The sequence below is a fragment of the Aptenodytes patagonicus genome, chromosome Z, assembly GCF_965638725.1.
Source record: "Aptenodytes patagonicus chromosome Z, bAptPat1.pri.cur, whole genome shotgun sequence".
Taxonomy (NCBI): domain Eukaryota; kingdom Metazoa; phylum Chordata; class Aves; order Sphenisciformes; family Spheniscidae; genus Aptenodytes; species Aptenodytes patagonicus.
This window is the reverse complement of record NC_134982.1, coordinates 733130-753704: the sequence shown is the minus strand read 5'-3', so window position 1 is coordinate 753704 and position 20575 is coordinate 733130. Positions and strand designations below refer to the sequence as shown.

General features: G+C 44.0%; 1 protein-coding gene across 1 annotated transcript; it reads right to left on the bottom strand.

Moving 5' to 3' along the window:
- Positions 1 to 6150: 6150 nt before the first annotated feature.
- Positions 6151 to 20153, bottom strand: LOC143172444 (asparagine--tRNA ligase, cytoplasmic). Its single transcript, XM_076361912.1, has 15 exons — positions 20072 to 20153; positions 19046 to 19128; positions 18770 to 18835; positions 18570 to 18662; positions 18037 to 18126; positions 16697 to 16775; positions 15606 to 15676; positions 15236 to 15322; positions 12054 to 12275; positions 11454 to 11653; positions 10866 to 11001; positions 9707 to 9820; positions 7995 to 8126; positions 7242 to 7373; positions 6151 to 6617 (listed from the first exon to the last, which is right to left on the bottom strand). Exons 1-15 carry the CDS (start codon positions 20112 to 20114, stop codon positions 6486 to 6488), a joined length of 1680 nt encoding a protein of 559 aa, XP_076218027.1. The 5' UTR covers positions 20115 to 20153; the 3' UTR covers positions 6151 to 6485.
- Between the last annotated feature and the right edge of the window lie 422 nt (positions 20154 to 20575).

Sequence of the window (20575 nt, the reverse complement as noted above, 5' to 3'; positions counted from 1 at the left end):
ACTGGACAGGCTGGAACTCCAGTGTGAACTCAGGTCGAAGGGACTGTGACCTGTGGGTGAATCCACACAGGAGCAGGACACCCCGAAGCGTCTGTGGCCGTGAATAAGTCCACACCAGAGCAGGTACATCTCAAAGCATCTGTGGCTGTGGTTATGTCTGTGCCGCAGCAGGCATACCTCTGAAGGGATTGTGGCCCAAGGATAAGTCCACGCTAGAGAAGGTACACCTCAAAGCAACTGTGGCTGTGGATAAGTCCATGCTGCAGCAGGTACACCTTGAGGCATCAGTGGCCGTGCATGAGGTCATGCTGGAGCACGTCAAAGCATGCGGCCATGGATAAGCCAGGTACTCCCCTGGAGGAACTGCAGCCACGGGTAAGGCCATGTTGGAGCAGGTTTACTTCTGACGGAACGGTGGCTGTGGGCAAGGCCACGCTGGAGCAGGTATATAGAATCATCATAGAATCATTAAAGTTGGAAAAGACCTCTAAGATCATCGAGTCCAACCGTCGACCCTCCAACCTTCATATCTCTGAAGACATTATGGCCCAAGGAGAAGGCCACACTGGAACAGGTGCGGCTGACAGATAAGGCTCCACTTGGAGCAGGTGCACTCCTAAGGAACTGCAGTCTGTGGGTAAGTCCAAGCCAGAGCAGGGGCAAGGGGTGAAGTTCATTGCAATGTTTACCTGATAGTCTGGTCCAAAGGGGCCAGGGGTGGAGATTGTAATGGAAATACCTTTAAATTGTTGTAATCCATTATTTGAGTTGCATGCTATGGGAATTACTATAGCAGGAACCACCCGAACCAGTGGAGGACAAGCCTTACAAGAAGCAGTGCAAGTGCAGCAGTGACCTGACCTGAGCTGGCTTTGGTGCCCAGTAACTCCACGCAACACACCACCTCTCCTGTCCTGAGTGACCACCATAACAGACGGAGCCCAAAGTCATGGACCCAATGACCTCAATGAACATTTTATGGACATTTGTGGACCTTTGACAGGGGTGTTCTATAGACTAAGGGAATGATATCTGCGTGTTACATCAAAGGATGGGGAGTGGTGGTTAATGAGAATGTATTGGATAGTATGGGATCTGAGCATGATGTAAATGGTATGGAATAAGGAGCGGAGAATGTGCTGGGTTTGGCTGGGGTAAAATTAATTTTCTTCATAGTAGCTAGCTAGTAGCCAGCTTCTCTCCGCCATCCCACCGCGGGGGCATGGGGGAACGAGTGAGCAGCTGGGTGGTGCTTAGTTGCCAGCTGGGGTTAAACCACAACAGTGGAGATTTCCTTCACATGCAGGGAGGAACAGCATTTCTCAGCTGGAGGCAGATATCCACAGACCTGGATTTATGACCAGCAGCACCTCTGCATACCGTTAACGTGCAAGTTGTACTTCTCTGTCACGGTCACAGCACAGTGTGGTTTGCAGATGCTGGGAATCAAAGGCAGCTGTTTGGTGGGCAGGAGGGGGCAGACAGGGAGGTACTGCTGGCCCTGCTGCTGACTTGCTCCATGGGCTCTAGGGCTCTCACTGCTGGCCCTAACACCACAGTCCTTGCCCCTCTTTTCCATGTCATAATTTTAGACAGCAGCACTGCAGGACCTGTGCCTGAGGAGCAGGACAGCCAGGAAGAGCTCCATGTCAGGTGGAACAAGGACTAATGGCAGTGCACAGAACAGACCGCCGTGGTACAGCCCCACACCAGGGCAGGGCCCGACTTCTGCGTTGGGGCTCCTGGCTCGTCAGACACACTCAAGTAGGAGTGCAGAGCTTGCCTGGTAACCTCCATTCCTGGTAGAAACATGAAGGAACAAATACCAGAGCAGTTAATCCTGTGCACAAACGTTTGATTTGCATCCCACATCATCTCGGCAGCAGTTTCAGTCGCTCCATGCACAGCTTATGGAAGCCAGAAAGGGCCCAGGGGTGTAACACACCCACCCTCATGCCTGCAGCTCAGGGCTTCCTCAAAGCCCATCCCAATGCTTCCAGGCTTGGCAGACACCACCTCTCCCCAGGCTGGGCGCACCCCGCAGGGTGGAGGCAGCTCTCCTCTGCCCCTCACGTGGCTGCCCTCCTTACTGCGGGGCAGAGGGGCCTGCAAGCCCCCCACCTGACTCCTAGTGCTGGGACACCACCATTATCTGAAAGCAAAACCTTACGCTAGCGAGTGAAAGTCCCCATGCTTGATAAAATCCTGAGCCGTCCCTAAGCTTCCACTTCTCTTGGAGCTGGGGGACAGGTGGCTGGCAGCTCATCACACAACGACAGGGGTTTTGGCAGCTCAGCTGCCAGGGCAGAGTAGCGGGGAAACAGAATCCCCCATGGGATCGGTTCATTTCCCAGTTGGCAGGTTCTCCAGAGATGTACCATCCAAAGGCAGACCCAGCTCTCGTCGTCCAAGGCCTGGCAGCACCACACTTCTCCTCACCCCTCCAGCGAATGGCGGCTGTTTCGGTCCCGGCTGCCCAGTGGGGAAGTGAGCAAAGAGGAGAAAGGCCAAGTTTGTGAAGGATGCTGGGCTCTCTGGGATAGTTAGTGCCATGCCACTGGCAAGGAACTTCAAAAGGTCCTTACAAAGGGTGGCCAGGTGAGTTTCAACATAAATATAAAATAATGCACGTAAGGAGATGTAATCTAAACAAGGCTACACAATAGCGATCTCAAAGCTGCCAGCTACAAGGCTGAAGGAGCCTTGGAGCCAGTGCCGGCAGTCCGGTTTACCAATTACAAATTTGACTGTGTGGAGATACCTTGAGGGAAAATGAAAGTGAGGATGAGGAGAAATCCAAGTTCTGATTGCACATTTTCTCCTCTTTTGCAGATTTGTTTACCCTTTCTAATAAAAATAAACCCAAGTATTCTTGTATTCCAAGCAGCTGCAGTGCCTTTCTGAGAGCTGTTACTAACAATCACGATTTGCAAGGGATGTAAGCTGCACAGCAATTCCTGATAGAGCCCGTAGGAAACTGCAGCTCCCTCTAGTCCCTGGAGTCCTAACAGCTGGTGAGACCAACGAGCTGCTTTGCTTCCCCCAGCATCTGACCAGTATTGCTCACATATACAAAGTACTTGTATTAAGGAGGACTTAAACATCGAACTCAGATGGGCAGGACCTGGGAACGCTGCTAGCCCAAAGAACATGTGAAGCAGCAAACATGATTAAATCAGCCCTGAATAAGAACTTACAGTCAAAAAGCTTTACTGACAGAGGGCTTGGAAACTAGGCTTCTGGGTAGCTGCCAGAAACACCCAGGGTCATCATCAGTTTTAAATCACTGGAGACATAATCAAACTCAGCAAATTTTGTAAGAACACAATAAAAAAAGAAGTAAGACACCATACAAAACCACAACTGATGGGACACAGAAATAAAACCAAGCTACGTTTATCATTTTTCAATCTCTAATTTTTTTTCTTAATGATCAAAAACCTGAGTTGAACCTCGATGATAAATCGGGAACTACACCAGTCCTATTTAACATAGTGAAGGGTTGTTTTGAAGCAGCATTTCAACATTACCACATTCCTGTTGGCTAGGTTTCAGTGGCTGCCTAAGGAATTTCTCCTTACAGTAGATTTGCACAGGCTTTTGCTTAATTCAGGGATCTTTCCCACGCAGGTGGTTTGCCCAGCACCACCTCTGCTCCACGAGCAGATTATGGAACTACACAGCAGTCTCCGTTCGACAGTATCTTTCATCCCAGTCACCTTTTAAGCTCCTTATCTGATCTGCCTCTTCCACGAGCACCTCTTAAGTCTTCAGACCTTCCTCTAGTAGCTCCCCTGATACAGAGGCTTTTAACCTTTACAAAGCAGCTCAGCCCTGCCAGTTTTAAGGACAGAAAACTGACTGCCAACAAGTGATGCTTTTCCAGTAGTATCTTTTCCCAACCTTCTTCCTCCCTTCCCATCACTTCAGGCACTTGAAGGAATTTTTTTTTGTAAAAAGTCTTTATATGCTCACATGACTAAATATTCTGAATTACAGAAGCCTCTTGAGCTCTGCCCCCCGCCTCCCAAACACTAACACCACCCAAAAAAACCCCACAAAAAAACCCCAAGGGGTGTGATTACTACTTGGTAGCATGTTCAACTTTTGGACTGGGGTGATGTTTCCTGTAGCTGTTAGTAAGCTGTCAAGTATGTAAGTTTGGAAGTAAGAAATTGCTAGCATTTTGTTGCAGTCAAGCTTGTTAATTTTTCTCCTCTTCCTCTAGTTTATGCACTTAACACATATGCAACAATACCCCAAACCACAGGAAATTTACAGTTGGCTATACTTTTGCAGGTATTTAAAAGAATCTTTTAAGTTCTACATTCAGACAAAGAACAACCCATCAAAAACGGAGAGAGCAAATGTGAGAGTGAGCTGAGGCACGTTACTGTAGATTCTTTTCTATTGTGGCTACAAAAGGACTGGGAAAATGGGTGAAAAGGGTGAATTCAAAGAGAGGTGGGTAAGAAAGAAAACCATCCTAGCAATGCTCATTTCTTAGAGCATCTTTCATTCATCCTCACACAGCCTCTACTCACCTCCCCTGCTTCAAAGGGGCACCCCTCAGGTCACACAGCAATGCCACAGCGCTCCCCAAAAAACCCCCGAGACATTAAATCCAGATGTTTAAGAGCTCTGGAAATAACCTCACTTCTTCCAGCTGCAGCAGTCGGCGAGGCAGATGTTAACTCTGCTTACAAACCTGGCCTCGCTTTGGGCAGCCACAGCTACAGGCAGCAAAAGTCATGGCCCGCTCCCCCTGGAGCTGCTGCCGTGGCAACCAATTACTCAGCACCGCATTTCTCATTTATTCTCTCTAGGATGTTTCAACGGGGCAGCTGAGGTGGTCTATCCAAATTATAAAAATTCATGCCTTTAAGTTAATTAATGGGGATTTAGTTTAAAAAGAAAAAAGTAGTTCCATTTTTTGGAATGTGTTTACTGCACTTGAAAATTCACTCTTCCTCTGCTTTTGCCCACACAGATCTTGCCTATGCCAGGACAGACTGTATGAAGCAAGTAAGCTATAAAAACTAAGTGAAAGGAAAGGAACAGACATTACAGGTCAAGAACTACTGTCTTGCACAGCAACTTATGTTGCCGTAATTTACTGGTTGCTGATTTAGACCAGTTTCTATATGTAACATGCAAGATGAAGAGAACCAGTCATTTATTACAGAAATATGGATATCACACAGCTCAACAATTCTATGAATGGCAAATCCAGGTCAAGTCTCACTGCAGGTAGCAAATGATGCACCTACCATTTTTTTTTCTCTCTAGTAAAAGGAATTGCTTTATTTATGACTAAAAAGCATACAGATGCCTCAACACATTAAATAATTAATCCTATTTGATAACTTGATTACAGCCAGAGAATCTGCTCAGATGCAGTAGCACAAGAGAACACGGAGCCAGCCAGGAAACATGGAACTGCTCTACTATGAAAACATACTTTAGCATGACGTGGGAAAGCCCCGCTTGAACTACAATTCATCTAGAGGGGACAGCAATTCAGTCAGCATACAATGCTGAAATCCAATTGTATTTCAAAGTTACCTGTTTCTTTGGGTCTTCAACCAGTCATTTCCGGTTTGAAACAGACGGCAGAATCTTAATTTGGAAGGCACCACAAACACCCCAGTGCCCACGAGCTAACAGACAGTGCTCTGGCAACATGTCCCCTCCTACTGTAATTCAGCATAGGCTGGGTGTGCACGGACCCACTATAGCGCTTCATCCACAAGTATCAGGAAAAAGTAGCAAAGCATACCTCACCATCAGCATCATTATTTCTAACCAATAAATAATCTGGTAAAAAAACAAAAACCCCCCCCCAAAACAAAACAAAAAAAAACCACAACGCACATCTCCTGCGGTGGAATTGTGTGCTCTATACTACATACCTTGCTACTGAATAAAATCAGACAGAACTTCCATTAAAAACAGTAGGAGCTAAAAAAGTGTGGCGCTTAATATAATTATTTCCATTTTTATAATTTGTTGAGCTCTTTGGATGACGTCTCTTCATACCATTCTCACAGGTCAGTATTTGGGAATTCAAAGAGCTTGAACTCCTGATTTCTCCAACAAGAAACCACAAGAGAAAACAGATTAAAATTAAAGCAAATTAAAAAAAAAAAATGCCCAGCATGTTTTCTTTTAATTCACAGAAATTAAAAGCAGAAGTGTATCTTGTTTTTTAAATGACAACTTATCAGAATCTTTGTTTTATGTTGACTTGAGAGCATAAATGCACCTAACAATTTTTTCTAAGGCTTCTTCCAGTTAATTAGTAGCATTTTCCTTTAAAAAAAAAAAAGGTTTGTTTATTTTCCTTTTCACGCCCTAAATTAGTATTTGTATTACCAACAGGTTGCAGTAAGTCTTGTTCTCAGACAGGCTGTAGTATAGCAGAGTGTATCGTTCTTTTCCAAGCATCAGTTGCTCAATTTTCTAGGAGTTTATCACAAGGACGGCTAAGGTTTGCAGCGCTGGACAAAGCGTGGATAGAGGCAGACATCTCGGATATGGTGTCTATTCAGAATCCAGGTTAGGAACCGTTCTAATCCCAAACCATATCCACCATGAGGGCACGTACCATATTTTCTCTGTTAAATTAAAACCAGAGAGTAGATATTAAACATTTTCTTGTTATTTATATTATAATTGCAGTAATACCACCAGAAAAAAAAAAACAAACCCTTCCAAGATTATTTTCTGAATGATGAGGAAAATGGACTATGCTCTTTTCAGGCAAGATATTTGTGCTTAGTTGTCCTGAGTTTCCTGGGGCAGTATAAGGACTAGAAGAGGAAAAAGGAAGGTGAAACAGAAAGTATTAACCATTTGTTTTCAACCACCTCCTTTTCTCCTCCCCTTACACTAGCTAGAGCTTAGCCATTCAAGTCTGTAAAGACCAACCTCTCTTTATCTAACAACCTAACAACAAGGGCTTCGCAAACATTGCAGAAGACATTACGAGAGGAATACACCCGCACAGACCAGTCTAATGAAGGTGATCTGGTAAGGGCAGCATGCAACTGCAGCGAACAACAGCAGTTTTAACAGAATGGAAACTGTTACCCATTGCATTTTGCCAATGGTTAAACGACTATCTACTTTGGGCCACCAAAAATGCGTTTCCAATTTAGACTGCATCATTTTAAGAGCAGTTTAAAAAAGAAATCAAGTATCATATCTGACAAGCAGCACATCTAATCTGTTTTACAAACCTGATCAGTATACCAGTAGTACGGCGTGGGATCAATGCCCTCTCTCTTATAGCCTTCGAGTAGCTCCTCACTGTCCCAGATACGCATAGAGCCTCCAACAATTTCACCAACATTAGGCATCAACACATCAACCTACAACACACAACATGAGATCAAACTATTACAATTAAGCTGCCTGCAGGAGGGTAATGAAAAATATCCCAAACTTGAAACTGTATTTCTATAACACATTTTACCATGTAATTTTAATTCTCCATGACAGGAAAGAAGGCAATTCCTTCCAGACCCAATTTATAGATGGAATAAACTAACCGACTAGGTGCTCTAGCTTAATCTCTAATACTCTTGGCCACACTGAACTGTAAAAAACAAACAAAAAACTCCCACAAACCACCACAAAACCACAAACCCAGCACCATTCCTAGCAACCACCACTCTTCCTGGCTGCCAGACAGCTAATGTTTAGACAATAGAGCCTCCAAGAAGTCACAGAAGTATTGTCATTAGACTAGCACTTACCTGAAGTCACTGAAGAGCATGCTCACTATCATCTACCGACATTTTATTAGCACTTCAGAGTTGCTTCATTTATTTCTATAGGATCAACAAGCCATGCCAAGAGACACCCAAAACAAAACCTGGTAAGAATTCTCCAGGATTTTCCTGGAGTACTTATTCATTTTACGCTCACTCATGCTGACATTCCCCATTCTATTTAGAAGCCTGCAACACTACGTAAAATACCAAACTTACAGATTCAGTAAGCCGGGAATCGTCATGACAGCGCTGCATATAGAAAGACTTTATCTCTGCAGGAAATCGGCACAACAAGATCGGCTCATTGATGGTGTCTGTCATCAATCTCTCAGGAGCTTCAGGAATATCCTAAGGTTAAAGAAGGCTTTATTAATATTTAAAACCAAAACCACTCCAATACCTTGAGCTCCACATGTATCAGGCATGAAACAGTTTCAGACCACGCGTATCCACACATTCGTCCTAACGTACCTAAATTTTTAAAGCAAACTTATCTTAGAAGAAACTATATTTATATATAAAAACATGTATGTTGGGGGGGGGGGGAATGTGTTCAGTTAAAATCCAAGTCTTCCCAATGTTTCAAACAGAAAACTGGGGAAAACCTAACCTGAAATGTAGACTTTCCAAACATCCAGTAAACACTGAAAAGCCTAATCTCCTTCCTCCCCAATACCGTCTTCCACAAACCTTAAGAAGTGTAAGTGTTTCCTTGTTATGCATATGGGATATTTTTTAAAAACCTCAACTGTTCAGTTACATAGACAAGGTTATTTGTTTTTTATCGAAGTTTTCTGACTGAAATTCGATAAATTGTGAAACACCTAGCGTAAGTTTCACTTTGATCGATTCAGCAGTTCTATTGTTTAAAAACCGGGGAGAAGTGAAGTATGACACCACAGTTACACCGACAGACAGGGAACATCAGTGATGATGTGATCATGGCTTGTTAAACAAACACGCTTTATCTAGTCAAAAAACTCCACCTATCCCTAAAAGGTTTAATTTGAACTTTTATTCAGCCAATGGTATCACACTTTTCTTAGATTCTGAGTTAAAGTCAGAAGATTAGATTTTTTCTTTAATAGGAAAAAACAGCCACACCTGTTACTTGTTTTAATCCGACTGAACACTGCTACAGCACCGACTGCTGTGGAAGCAGGGCAGAAAGGAGCCAACTATAGCATGCACAGCAAAGAAAGTACAAGGAACATAGGCCTTGTGCAAGGGCAGCTTCACAAAGCAAGTGTCAGCCCGCAATGGGGGAGAGGAGGTAAGAATCCTTATTTTCCTCTGGAACCTGAAGTTCAGTGCAGTTTGAAGACCTCTTCCTCCCTTCATCTCTATCATCTTTGATACAGATGGGAAAAACAGTAACAGCAAAAACCCCAACATATCTGATTTTGAGGTGCCAAGGTTCCCTCAGAATATGCTGTGTCGACTTTGAAGTTAAACAATTATATGATCTCCTCCTAAAAATCCCACTTCTCTTAAATCCTTTTATGACTATGGCTACACCACCTCCTCTTGAGCTCCTCCAAATAATTTTACATGTTGGAGGAGAGTGAGACAGGGAACAGATGGACAGATGACAACACAGATTTTGATTCCAATGTTCAAAGACATTATGTGAAAACCCAGCCCACACTTGCATTCCCCAGTATGACGTCACTACACCTCCCAGCACAGTTCAGACAAAAAATCCAGGCCTCACTGAAGTTTATAGCAAAACTCCCTTTAACTTAAATGGGACTAGAATTTCACTCCTTATCGATATCATTCCAAACAAAACAGAATCACACAGCAAGAGTAAGCCAAATAGCATCTCCATCCAAACACACTGTTCTTCAAGGGACTTACACACCCTTAGTGCAGGGCCATGGGATTTTGTTTGGTTTTAACTCCTAAAGAGCCTCAGAAAGACTTACTTCCCCAAACTCATAGTAAGTGCCATCTTCCTTCTTCACATCATGTTCCTTTAACCACTCAATGGCTTCAGTATAGTTCATTCGTCGGAAAGGACGTTTAGGGGGCTTGAAGCCCTGTAAATAAGAGTAGACAAAGACAGTTGGAAGAGTACCATTTTTAAAGAACACTTTTCTAGTTGATCAGCAAGTCCACTTCCAGACTTGAAGCATACACATTACTCTTTCCAGCTCATACATCAACGAATTATTACTTAAAAAAAAAAAAAAATCTCAGTATGGAAAAGCTAGAACCAAACACAACCATCTTCCGAGCCCAACAAGGCTCACAGAACAGCTGCTGAAAAAGATGGCAGGAGAGAGAAGAGAGGAAGTATTTTCAAAGCTGTTTCCTTTTCTGTATGAATTCATTGCACATGTAGGTGTTTCAAACTGAGCCATTAGCAGAGGTTCCATGTGCAAGGCTACAGAAGAACATTTTTGCTTCCCTGTGCACATAACTGCTTCAGAACCCGCCTTTGTGAGGTGGGTTGTGCTTCAGCTATTTCCTACCTCCTGCCCCTTGCCTCAGCTCAAAGTTAAAACTGAACCTCCCATTGTTTATCAGGAAAACAGATCAAAATAACAGGGATGACTGAGTTTGTATGCACTCTGAGAGAAAAGCTAGCAATGGAGATAAAGTTAGCAGTCTCTTAAAGCCATCTTCTTTGCAAAGGCAACAGAAGACAAAGGGTCTCTAACAAATGAAAATAGCTTTACAGAGCTCCATGTTCCAGGGTAGAAAGTAAAACACCAGTTGTTTCATTGCTCCCTTGTGCTCAATCTGCAAGTACCAGCCGATCAATATTACGAGCTCTGGGATACAGGTTTTTATTCCACTGGTACAGTACACATTGCAATAAATCCCAGCACATTGCTGGCTCCTGGAACTTGCTAGCAGGGAACTTCTTTCCCCACAGTTCCCTGCTTCTGAAAGAGTCATTACCAGCCTTGCAGCATTTTCATTCTTTTTATGTTATTTAATATTTTTCTTATTATTAATAATAGTAAGCAAGCAGAGCTCATTGCCATGCCCTGCCTTCCCCAGATGAAGGTGCTGATCAGGAAAGGCTAAAGATCATATTTTCTTGGCTATTCACGACTGTTCCACATTGCTGCCTACCGGGTTTAGGTCATATAGTAAGCTTGATGCAGGTGATTTCAAGACTCTGTCTACTACATCACAAACCAAGCTCTCCAGACGGTCCAATAAATCCTCAAAACTTATAAAAGGACATTCAGCTTCAATGTGAGTGTATCTGAAACACAAAGTCATGCCATTACAAAACCACACAAAAGCAACAAATCTTTAACTAAAAATTCTCATGAGAAAAAAACCCCACAACCCAAGAACACATGCTTTTGTTCCCTTTTTCATTTCTCCCACTTCTACACCGTAAAGGAAATAAAGCCTTAAAAAAAAAGTAAGGAAGACAACAGTATGAACTGTATTTTCTAAAAAGACAAAGCTTCCTAAAAATGTATCAGCTCTGTTTCGCCCAGATCTTCCTTCACTAAATGTCAACGTATTATGACCAGCTGGACATTCACCGAGACAAGGTATTACCCCCAAATATACTTTTGATCAGTCCTTCCGCATTACTATTATGCCGTCTACTTACTGTACATTATGTCATCCAACTACCTGCTACTCCCCTGCTTTATAAATTCACTTATACATAAATAAAAAAGATGTATACTCTCTCCATACTCTGCCAAGTGTCTGCGGGTCCTGGATTGCTCAGCTCTGTATGACTGAGCAACACAGAAAACATCTCCTAACGCTGGAATGCAGGTCTCCAGATAGAGCTGGGACGATTGTGTTAAGTACGCCTCTTCACCAAAATAATCCAGTTTGAATAGGGTTGAGCCTCCTTCCACCTGTGTCTGGACTAAAGTTGGCGGTGTGACCTGTTAAAGAACAAGACTGTCATTACTTGAGTGAAGAATTAAGGACAATGATGACAACACATAAGAGCAGTGATGTAAGGCACACTCTTCCAGAACACCATCTACAAAGATTTTCTATGCACGCACACAAGCATTTCAGTCCGATATCCTTCAGCACCCTAAAAAGAGGTATGCAGGCTGTTTGTGAATCACCCTATAACACTTACACGCCTCAGAAGTGTCTACACACCTTTGAGATCTACGTCTATGAAAGCGATCAAATAATAGTTTCCTAATAAACAGCTTTTCTTTTGCCCCTTTCAGGTCAATTAGAAAGTCTACATAGTTTTTCCCAGAAAAAGATAGCCTTGAAGTCAGGACATTAAAGCAGTCATTTGCTGACAGAGGAAAATATACTTACTTCATAATATCCATTGGCAAAGAAATGATCCCTGAAGGCCTGTACTACCATGGAGCGCACCTTGAAGATTTTTGACATATTCTCGCCTCGAATCATCATATGCCTGTTGTTAAGTTGCACGTCAACCTCCGAATCCTCATTGAGTAGATTGTCAGCCCCTCCTGCTGGGGCCAGACCAATAAGCTCCCAGTAATCACAGTTCAGCTCATGGCCTCCTGGAGCCTGCCAATTTGAAGAGAAACAAATATTTCAGAAGTCCACTTTTTGCCCCTTGGATGTCACCATCTGGCATCGTGGCAGAGTTGTTAATCCAGTTTAAACAGAAGATGCTAAAATCCTAACTGCAGTATTTTCAAAGTGACTGCTTTGTAACTCAGTCGTACCATGCTGGGAAGTGCCATTTGTAACCCACCATGAGTGTCTCAGACTTAACATGAATGGGACTGAGTACTACAGGCAGATAATTAGAAGCTTCCAGATACATTCAGTTTAAGTATAACGTATCACAGACAGCTGGGTTTATTCAGGTGGAAGAACAGAAAGCTAAGCAGGGGGAAACTACTTACTGCCTTCAATTATTTAATGGGTGGTTATAGAGAAGGTGGAGCCAGACTCTCTTGGATGTGTCCAGCAAAAGGACAAATGTCTCAAGTTGCAGCAAAGGAGATTTCAATTGGCCATAAAGAAAAAAAATTCTTCACAGGGTGGCGAAGGACCCATGGCAGCCTGACCTCACATTAGACCTTCTTCAAGAAGAGGGTGGACAAGATGACCTTCAGAGGTTCCTCCCAACCAAAACCATTCTGTGGTAACTTACACTGTGTACTAGTTTTGGCTGGGATAGAGTTAATTTTCTTCATAGTAGTTTGTATGGTGCTACAACACAACACACTGGCACAAAGAACCTTCCCGTATGCCTTAAGAACACTACACCCACACACACAGAGGGAAGAGTCCTCCCATCTATTAGAAGAAAATGCAGACCCAAGACTGCAGTATGACATTCAAGGTATTTTGTTCTTTGTACAGTTTGAGTCGCATTCTCCTACTGGATGGAAAACTTCAAAAAAGTTGCTTAGATCATGACAGAGGAAGAACTAGCTCTCTATGGGTACTCTTCTGTTTGTCTGTCAAACACACCTGAGCAATCTTTCTGCACTAGGTAGCATCTCACCACAACATGAAAATAGCAAGTTTCATGCTGGCTCATCTCCCCTGTCCTATTTGCTGCCATATGGCAAGAAGAGGTCCCCATGCCAGGGCTCAGCCCTGTCCAGCTGCCCAGGCTACAGACCTCTTAATTTCTGGTCTCACCAGCTCCCCCGTGTGGGTCACAGTAGGCTTCTGTCCCCTAAAATGGTATTTTTTTCATTCACAGTATTTTCAGGGTATAAATGCAGATTTTCAAAGTCTAATCAATATATTTTTACAAATCTGGTGGTTTTGTTCACTAAAAGCATTGTATCATTGTGATGAGACATGAAAACATGAAGTGTTTTCAATGTCCAAAACGTTATGAGCAGTAACATACTATGAGTTACTTATGATTACCAAACTGCATAAAGCTGTTTAAAAGAGCGATCCCTGTTTGGCTGCATTTATTTTTAGAAGTCCCAGTAGCGTAAGCTATGAAGGAAAGGAAATCTTGCTAACTTCTGATCGGCAAACACAACAGGGAGTGGATTCACATTTAACTGAGCTTGGCTCTCTAACCTTAGGTCAATCTCTTGGGGATAGGACCCGAGTGGCAGGGACAACTAGAACAATTAAGCCTAGCCAAATTTCATTTGCAAAACATGCCAGTAATGGCCAACAGTACATGGATTACAAGAAAATTGAATTATCTACAAAGCACCACAAAAGGTTAACACTTTGACCTTATTTTACACACTACAGTCAGCCACAGCGTGGGAGTACTTTGCTCAAATATTGTCTAATACATCTTGGAAACATTGTTTGGAGCAATGTAACGCTCCAAAGTGTGATTTTTTTTTTTTTTTTTTTAACAGACATGTTTCTTCTCCCCATTATCTTACTAGAGTTAGTACACTTATTAAGAGACCAGACAGGAGAATATAGATTGCCAATCCACACAAAAGAACAACTCTCATTGCAAGAGTGGATGACAATTTTGAATATATATCTAAAGGAAGAGGTAAGCTTACAGTCTAGGAAGATTAAACATACATCTGTCCTCTAAATCTCAACATTACTGCTTTGCTTTCTCCTTCAGAAAAAGAGGATGTTACTATAAGCAGCTGTCAAGAGCTCACATCTTAAAAGGACTTATGATTTAATAGAACAAATGTGGCCTGAGCTTGCTTGCTGTTTCTGCATCACAAGTTAAGTTTTGCAACACAGACACAATTTACTTTTGTCTCTCAGTCACCTCTTAATAACTAAGACAGAAGTCTTACAGTAATTTTCAATAAATATCCTGATATAGGCCTGCAAGTCCTGATGAGTGCATTGAGTTGCTGTCACAGTTCCTAAAAGCTTCTCTCCTGCCTTCAGTTTGAATCCTTTTTATTGGCCATCCTTCATGCATAGCTGCTTAACATGGCTTTAGCCCTAACTCCAGATTCAAACAATTTTCCAAACAGTAACAGTTTGTAGATCTTGACTGGAATGAGAAAGGCACAGGGCATAAGCAGCATCATATTTTGAGATCTAAAAATCACACCTGCCCAGTCCTTAATCTGAGACCACCATTATAAACAAAGTTTTACAAAACAAGTTATAGTAAACTCCCTAGTTCATACACCTGCCAAGTGTTGGAGGTCAAATACAACATGGCGAAGAACCTACAAACCCATCTCAGTAAAAGAAGAGAGCTAATCCCAAATTCTTAGCCTCACAAAGTAGAAACTGAATAAACCTCTTAGGGAAAATAAAGCTACGTCATTCATTTAACATAATTTTCCACTGTTACAGTCTAGGAAATATCTATGGGACATATCAGTGGAAAATTGCTTCAGGCAAAAGCAGAGCAGTCATATAGTTCACCTGTCATCCACTGAACTGTGGGTGACAGCAGCAGCTTTGGGAGGTTTGTTCTTGTCTCTAAACCAAATTCCCACCAAAGTGGTGGAAATAATTTTTTCCACCTCTGCTTCTCCTTCCATCAGGAAAACAATAAACTGTTAAAGAGGAGGAGAACCCAAACACACTAATTCCCATACCTGCTTGCCTTCAGGAACAAGGTTCAGCATACCATACACTGCAACACTGCTCTCTGTAGAGAGAATTAGCCCGCTGTAACACTGACACTACAGAGAGAAAAAGAGACAGAGGCATAGTCAAGGCAATTTTTTATTTTTAGTTTTTCTATGACATCTATTGGAGTCACAGTCAAGATTAACTCATAGTCACTTCTAAATGGTTCTCACACTGACAAAAAAACTCCAGGAGTAGGAGATACAATTTAACAATAATACAACTTAATCAGTAGTTTTAGGAGAACTTCCAATCGTCTATATAAGAAAAAGATGGATGAGGTATGAACACTTCACTTATTTAATGACAGAACAGAATTAAATAATCACAACTTACCAGTTCATCTGAAAGGACACACTGAAGAAAACCTGTGCCATCTCTCAAAACAATGAACATCAAATTTTTTCCTAGTTAAAAAGAAGGGGGAAAAAAAAAAAAAAGGAGAGCCTCAGCTTTATTCACCAATCCATTTGAACAGACCCATTCCCAAGATGTATTAATCACTGACGTGCAGATTATTACAGAAGGACTGGGATCACATTTTTCCATTTTAAAAACCAAAGATGCTCCAGGTAAGCACTGAAGCATTAGCACAGTTACAGAAGCCTTTCACAGAGCTGTATTTTGTATAAGAAGTTAAAATAAGTTTCAACAGACATCAAGAGCAAAACCTGCTCCAACCTCAACAGGGTTGGGATTGCACCGCCACACCATGACTTCAAATGTCCCTCTGGGTCCTGAGGCACTACAAGTCTGTTTGCAGAAATGCTGAATGCACAGGCCCAAGGTACACCTAACAGGGACAAAGTGACATCACTCTGGTCACCCACCTGTCCGCAAAAGCATCTAATTACAAAAATAATTTGCTAGCAACTGCTCGTGATATCCAGATCCACAACCACTCAGTCAAGTCCTTCAGCGATAATTTGAACAAATACCTGTGGAGTCAGAACCACCTCTGCCGTGCACTTCTATGCCCTGACCGATGCTGCCTTGCTAACTAGAATACCAATCGTTTTGATAGCAAGTATTACTTGCTAAACTTCTTTTAAAATAAGTTATGCTACTTCGTATAACTTTAAAATTCCAATTTGCCGATTTCACCATGAGCAGATGCTAACTCCTTAGTTTGCAGGATTAGTTTAAAACACAAAACAAGTCTTTTGAAGAAATTCTGCAGGACTGGCCTCCAAACTGAAAATCCCACAAGATTTCAACTAAGAAATGTCTATATGCTCATACATCATACAGAATTTTCAGTGTTGCAGTGGCCACTGCGATAAACCAAAGAGGACATCTAACTGATGGTTTAAAAATCTAAGAATAGGTGCTATCTGATTTGTTGTAAGTGTCCAAATTTTGAAGGCTACTGAATTTGTTCCATCTCTCTGCACAGGCTCAATAACTTCTAAATGCTTGTGGTTTACCTTGCCTCCGTAATCTGTGAATCCAGCCAAAAACCTTCACTCTCTGGCCTCTGTAAGCTTCCAGAGCATCAATCTTTACCTGTAAAGCAGGGAATAAAAGCAATCAAATAGAGAAATGATTCACCATTTAGACAGCGTTTTCCACATAATTACTTAAAATACAAGTGTATATGACATCTCCCTCCCCAAAACGGCTCCTCCCAGCAGCACCTGAAGCAAAGTTCCATCCAGGGTATAAGCACAGCTGTCAATACTCAACAGCTGTTCAGTGAGGAAAGAGTATTTTAGCCAGGACAGGCCATACGTTTAGACAGCATTTCCAGACTTCATATTGAGTCCCTTCTATTTCGCAGGCTTACTTTGCCACATAGAAACTAAGGACTGTAATAGCTTTCAAAGAAGCTCACTTTGCATTTGACCAAAAGGAGAAGTGGAAACACGTAACAGCTCACACCTTAAGACTAGAGTACTTGGGTACTACCGGAAATCCAAGGTGCATTAAATCACCAAAAGACTTGGAAAGGATGCCATTTTCTGGCACTCTGAATGCGCTCTGGATTAATTTCTAAAGACATTCAAATAGATGAGTTCAGTTAGCAGTCAAAGCAGCACAGGACCCGGATCCGACATAGGTACATCTAGACATGTAGCTGAGGTACTGACACTGCCACAGTCAGAACAATTAACCCAGCAGGCACCTTCAAAATGGATCACGCCTCAGGCAGTTAAGGACTGCTACAGTGCACCGGTGCAGAAAGGACTGTGATTTCAGCACAGCTGGGCCCAGCTGCCCCTTTCCCAAAGAGCAGCCATGAGAGTGCAGGGCTCCAATCAAAACCGTCTTCTACACAGGGTGTATGCAAAAACCTATCACAGAGCAGCACACATAATAGCTGCTTACTAAGCTAAGGACTGCACCAAATCACCAAATCCAGCAGGACTCTACAAACAGCCACGTAAGAACATGTCTCAATAACTTAAGTTACGACCTCTAACCAGCACTGTTTCTTCACTCTCCACCACTACAATAATCAAACAAAACAAAACTAATGAACTTTTTCAAAGAGAAATACGGTCTCTATCAGCAGACAAACACAGACACAGAGAAGTCTGATACGGGAACTAAAAAAGTTCAGATATCCATCAAGTGCATGAGAAAGACCAAAGTCTATATACCAGAGGACACAGATAACCAGAAAAACAAAGTTACATTTGTGGACAGCAAAAAGACAGTGGACTTCAACAGCTGCCAGAGCCACAAAGCAGAGACAGATGCAATCTTTGTGCAGACAAGATGCTATAACACAGGCCACGTATCAAGCGCACTGGCTCTTACTCACACATTTTGGCTCTGGAAGACTAGGATCATTCTTGATAACAACCTTCTTAGCTTCCTCCAGGTTCTTCTCTCTCCTCAAGAGATCTTCCGCCTGGTTTTAAAAAAAAAAAAAAAAAGTATTAAATAGCTGTAACCAGGCTTTGTAATATTTCCACTCTTTACAATTACTGGAGACTATAATGTACACTTACAGACACAGGTGTCAGAAAAAGCCTCGATGTTACCCTGCTGAGGCCTAAACCTGCCCTAATTCAAGACCAGGATGAGAAACAATGCACAGACGCATTTCACACTTTTTCCAGAAAGTCTAAAGGCAATAGATTGCAATTATTCAAAACTCACCCAGTTTCAGCCATTTGCTTGTCCTAATCTAAACAAAGGCAAGTTGTAAATAACGTATGTGTAAAACAATGATACCAACGAAGAACAAGCTGAAACTTTTTTGGAGGGGTAGGAATGACAATAACGCTGTTTAACATTTTTGGAAAAGAAAGGCGGTATGCTTCCTCCAACTTGGCATCATCTGCAACCTACCTCCTTCTTCTCCTTAGCTTCATTCTTCATTTGTTCCCTGTGCCACAGTTTTTTGACATTTTTCATCTGTGACTTTGAAATAATGGCCCATCTCTAAATCAATCCAAGGAGAGAGCAGAAGATAAAAGATTACATTTGTGTTCCTTTACACAAAGGAGCATTAAAATAATTTCTACTAGGAAGCTCTAATGCTACAGCACCTCGTTTTCTTTTTGTGAATCCACATAAATAGTAGGAAACGGTTCCTTTCCTGCTGTCATCAAAGCCTAAAAGGGGGAGAAAACAACAAAATCAATGACACTACAAGTGAACTAGTCATCCTTAAAGAAACCGAGCAGACATCCTACTTCTGATCCTTCTGGTCAGAGTTGCAAAAACCAGTATAAAATTTACATTTAGAAATACAAGGCCAATCACTTGACCTAAAGTGCAGTTCACACTCTTCAAAACAAACAGCAGGTGTTTTCCCCAGTTACCTTTAAAACAGTCTTGAATGGTTTCTTTTGCGTCCCATCACCAGTGGAATCATTGCCCTCTCGTTCAGAAACATACAGCTCTTCTGTAATACATGACAAATACAGGCAAATACTCAAAAAAAAAAAAAATTATCAGCTATGGAAACGGTCAGGAAGAGACTGGACACACACAAGGATATAAAGTCTTCACAGTTATCAGCAGCGATGAGCCTTCAAAAACAACCAGTTGGTCAGAATTACTTAATATTTTCCATTCTGAAAATCAATCCATGCAGTAAATATGTCATAGCTAAAGTCTTAAGGACTCCCAGGATACTGAACTCTCGAAAGCCACTGGCTGCACATCAGGAACCAAAAAGGAAGCAGCCTTTTACAGAAACAGCTTTTTCTAGGCAAACAGGGAAACGCTAAATTGAGAAAAGTCAGAGAGTTCAGATCAACGTTCAGCTCGCTCATAGCCAAGAAACGAATCACGAACGACAGAAAACACTTGCTCCTTCTGCCAGCGCCTTTTGGACCCCTCCACGCACCGCTGCCGTTCCCCGCCCAGCTACTCCCAGTCCACTGACCGGCTGCCAAGACGCGAACCTTTTTGCTCCCGCGGACGCGTTCCGTTTCAGCTTCCAGGGATCAGGGCGGGGAAAGCCCGCGCCGGGCCGCGAGGCCACCCCAGAAGCCCTGCTTCCCCCGCCAGCGCGCCCGTGCTGCGCTCCAGCCACCCCCGCGCCCTTCCCGCTCCGCCGAACCGCGCCACCTCCCGAAGGCGCGTCTCCAACCCTCCCATCGCTCCCAAGGCTTCTTTCCTTCCCACCCTAAAGCCGGAGCCCCCGGGACGAGCACGTTCCCTTTCGGCCGCCAGCCAGAGCGGCCGGCGCCGGCGGCCGCCTGCCGCCATCTTCTGCCTGTGGTGAGGGGCGCGGGCCGGGGCCGGGGCCGGAGCCCGGCCCAACCGCGCCGCGCCGCGCCGCCCCGCCCGGGCACGGCCGAGGCAGGGCACGGCCGAGGCCGCCCGCCCGCGGGCCTCACCCAGGACGAGCGCCGCTGTCCTCCCCAGGACCTCTCCCGCCATGGCCGCAGCCCGCACCGCCGCAGCGGACCGCCGGAAGTGTCGTCACCGCGCTTCCGCCGCCCTGAGCCAACCCGCCACCGCCTTGCATCAGCCGCCCCGCCCCGCGGCAGCCACCGCCCCTGCCCGAGTCCGCAGGGAGGATCCGGTGGACTGAAAGGGGCCACGCGGGAGATCACGTACGTGACGGACAGCGCTACCGCGTCACAGGGCGCAGTGATTGCGCAACGCGGGCGCGTCAGCCCCGGCAGGTGCCCGCGGGCGGCGCGAGGGGAGAAGGCACCCGCCGCCCCCGGCCCGCGCCTGCCTCGCCCCGCCGCCCCCGGCCCCGGCCCCGCTCCGCCGCCCCCGGCCCCGCTCCGCCGGCCCCGCTCCACCGGCCCCGGCCCGCCCCGCCGCGGTCCCAGCTCCCAGCTGGTTGACGCATCGCGGAGCCTGCCCCATCTCGGAGCACAGGCCGCGCT

Coding starts and splice junctions, on each gene's coding strand:
- LOC143172444 (XM_076361912.1), bottom strand. CDS start 20,114: ATGGCGGGAGAGGTCCTGGGGAGGACAGCGGCGCTCGTCCTGG. Junction 11,654..12,053: donor TTGCCAATGGATATTATGAA/GTAAGTATATTT, acceptor GTTCTTTAACAG/GTCACACCGCCAACTTTAGT. Junction 6,618..7,241: donor ACTACTGGTATACTGATCAG/GTTTGTAAAACA, acceptor TTAATTTAACAG/AGAAAATATGGTACGTGCCC.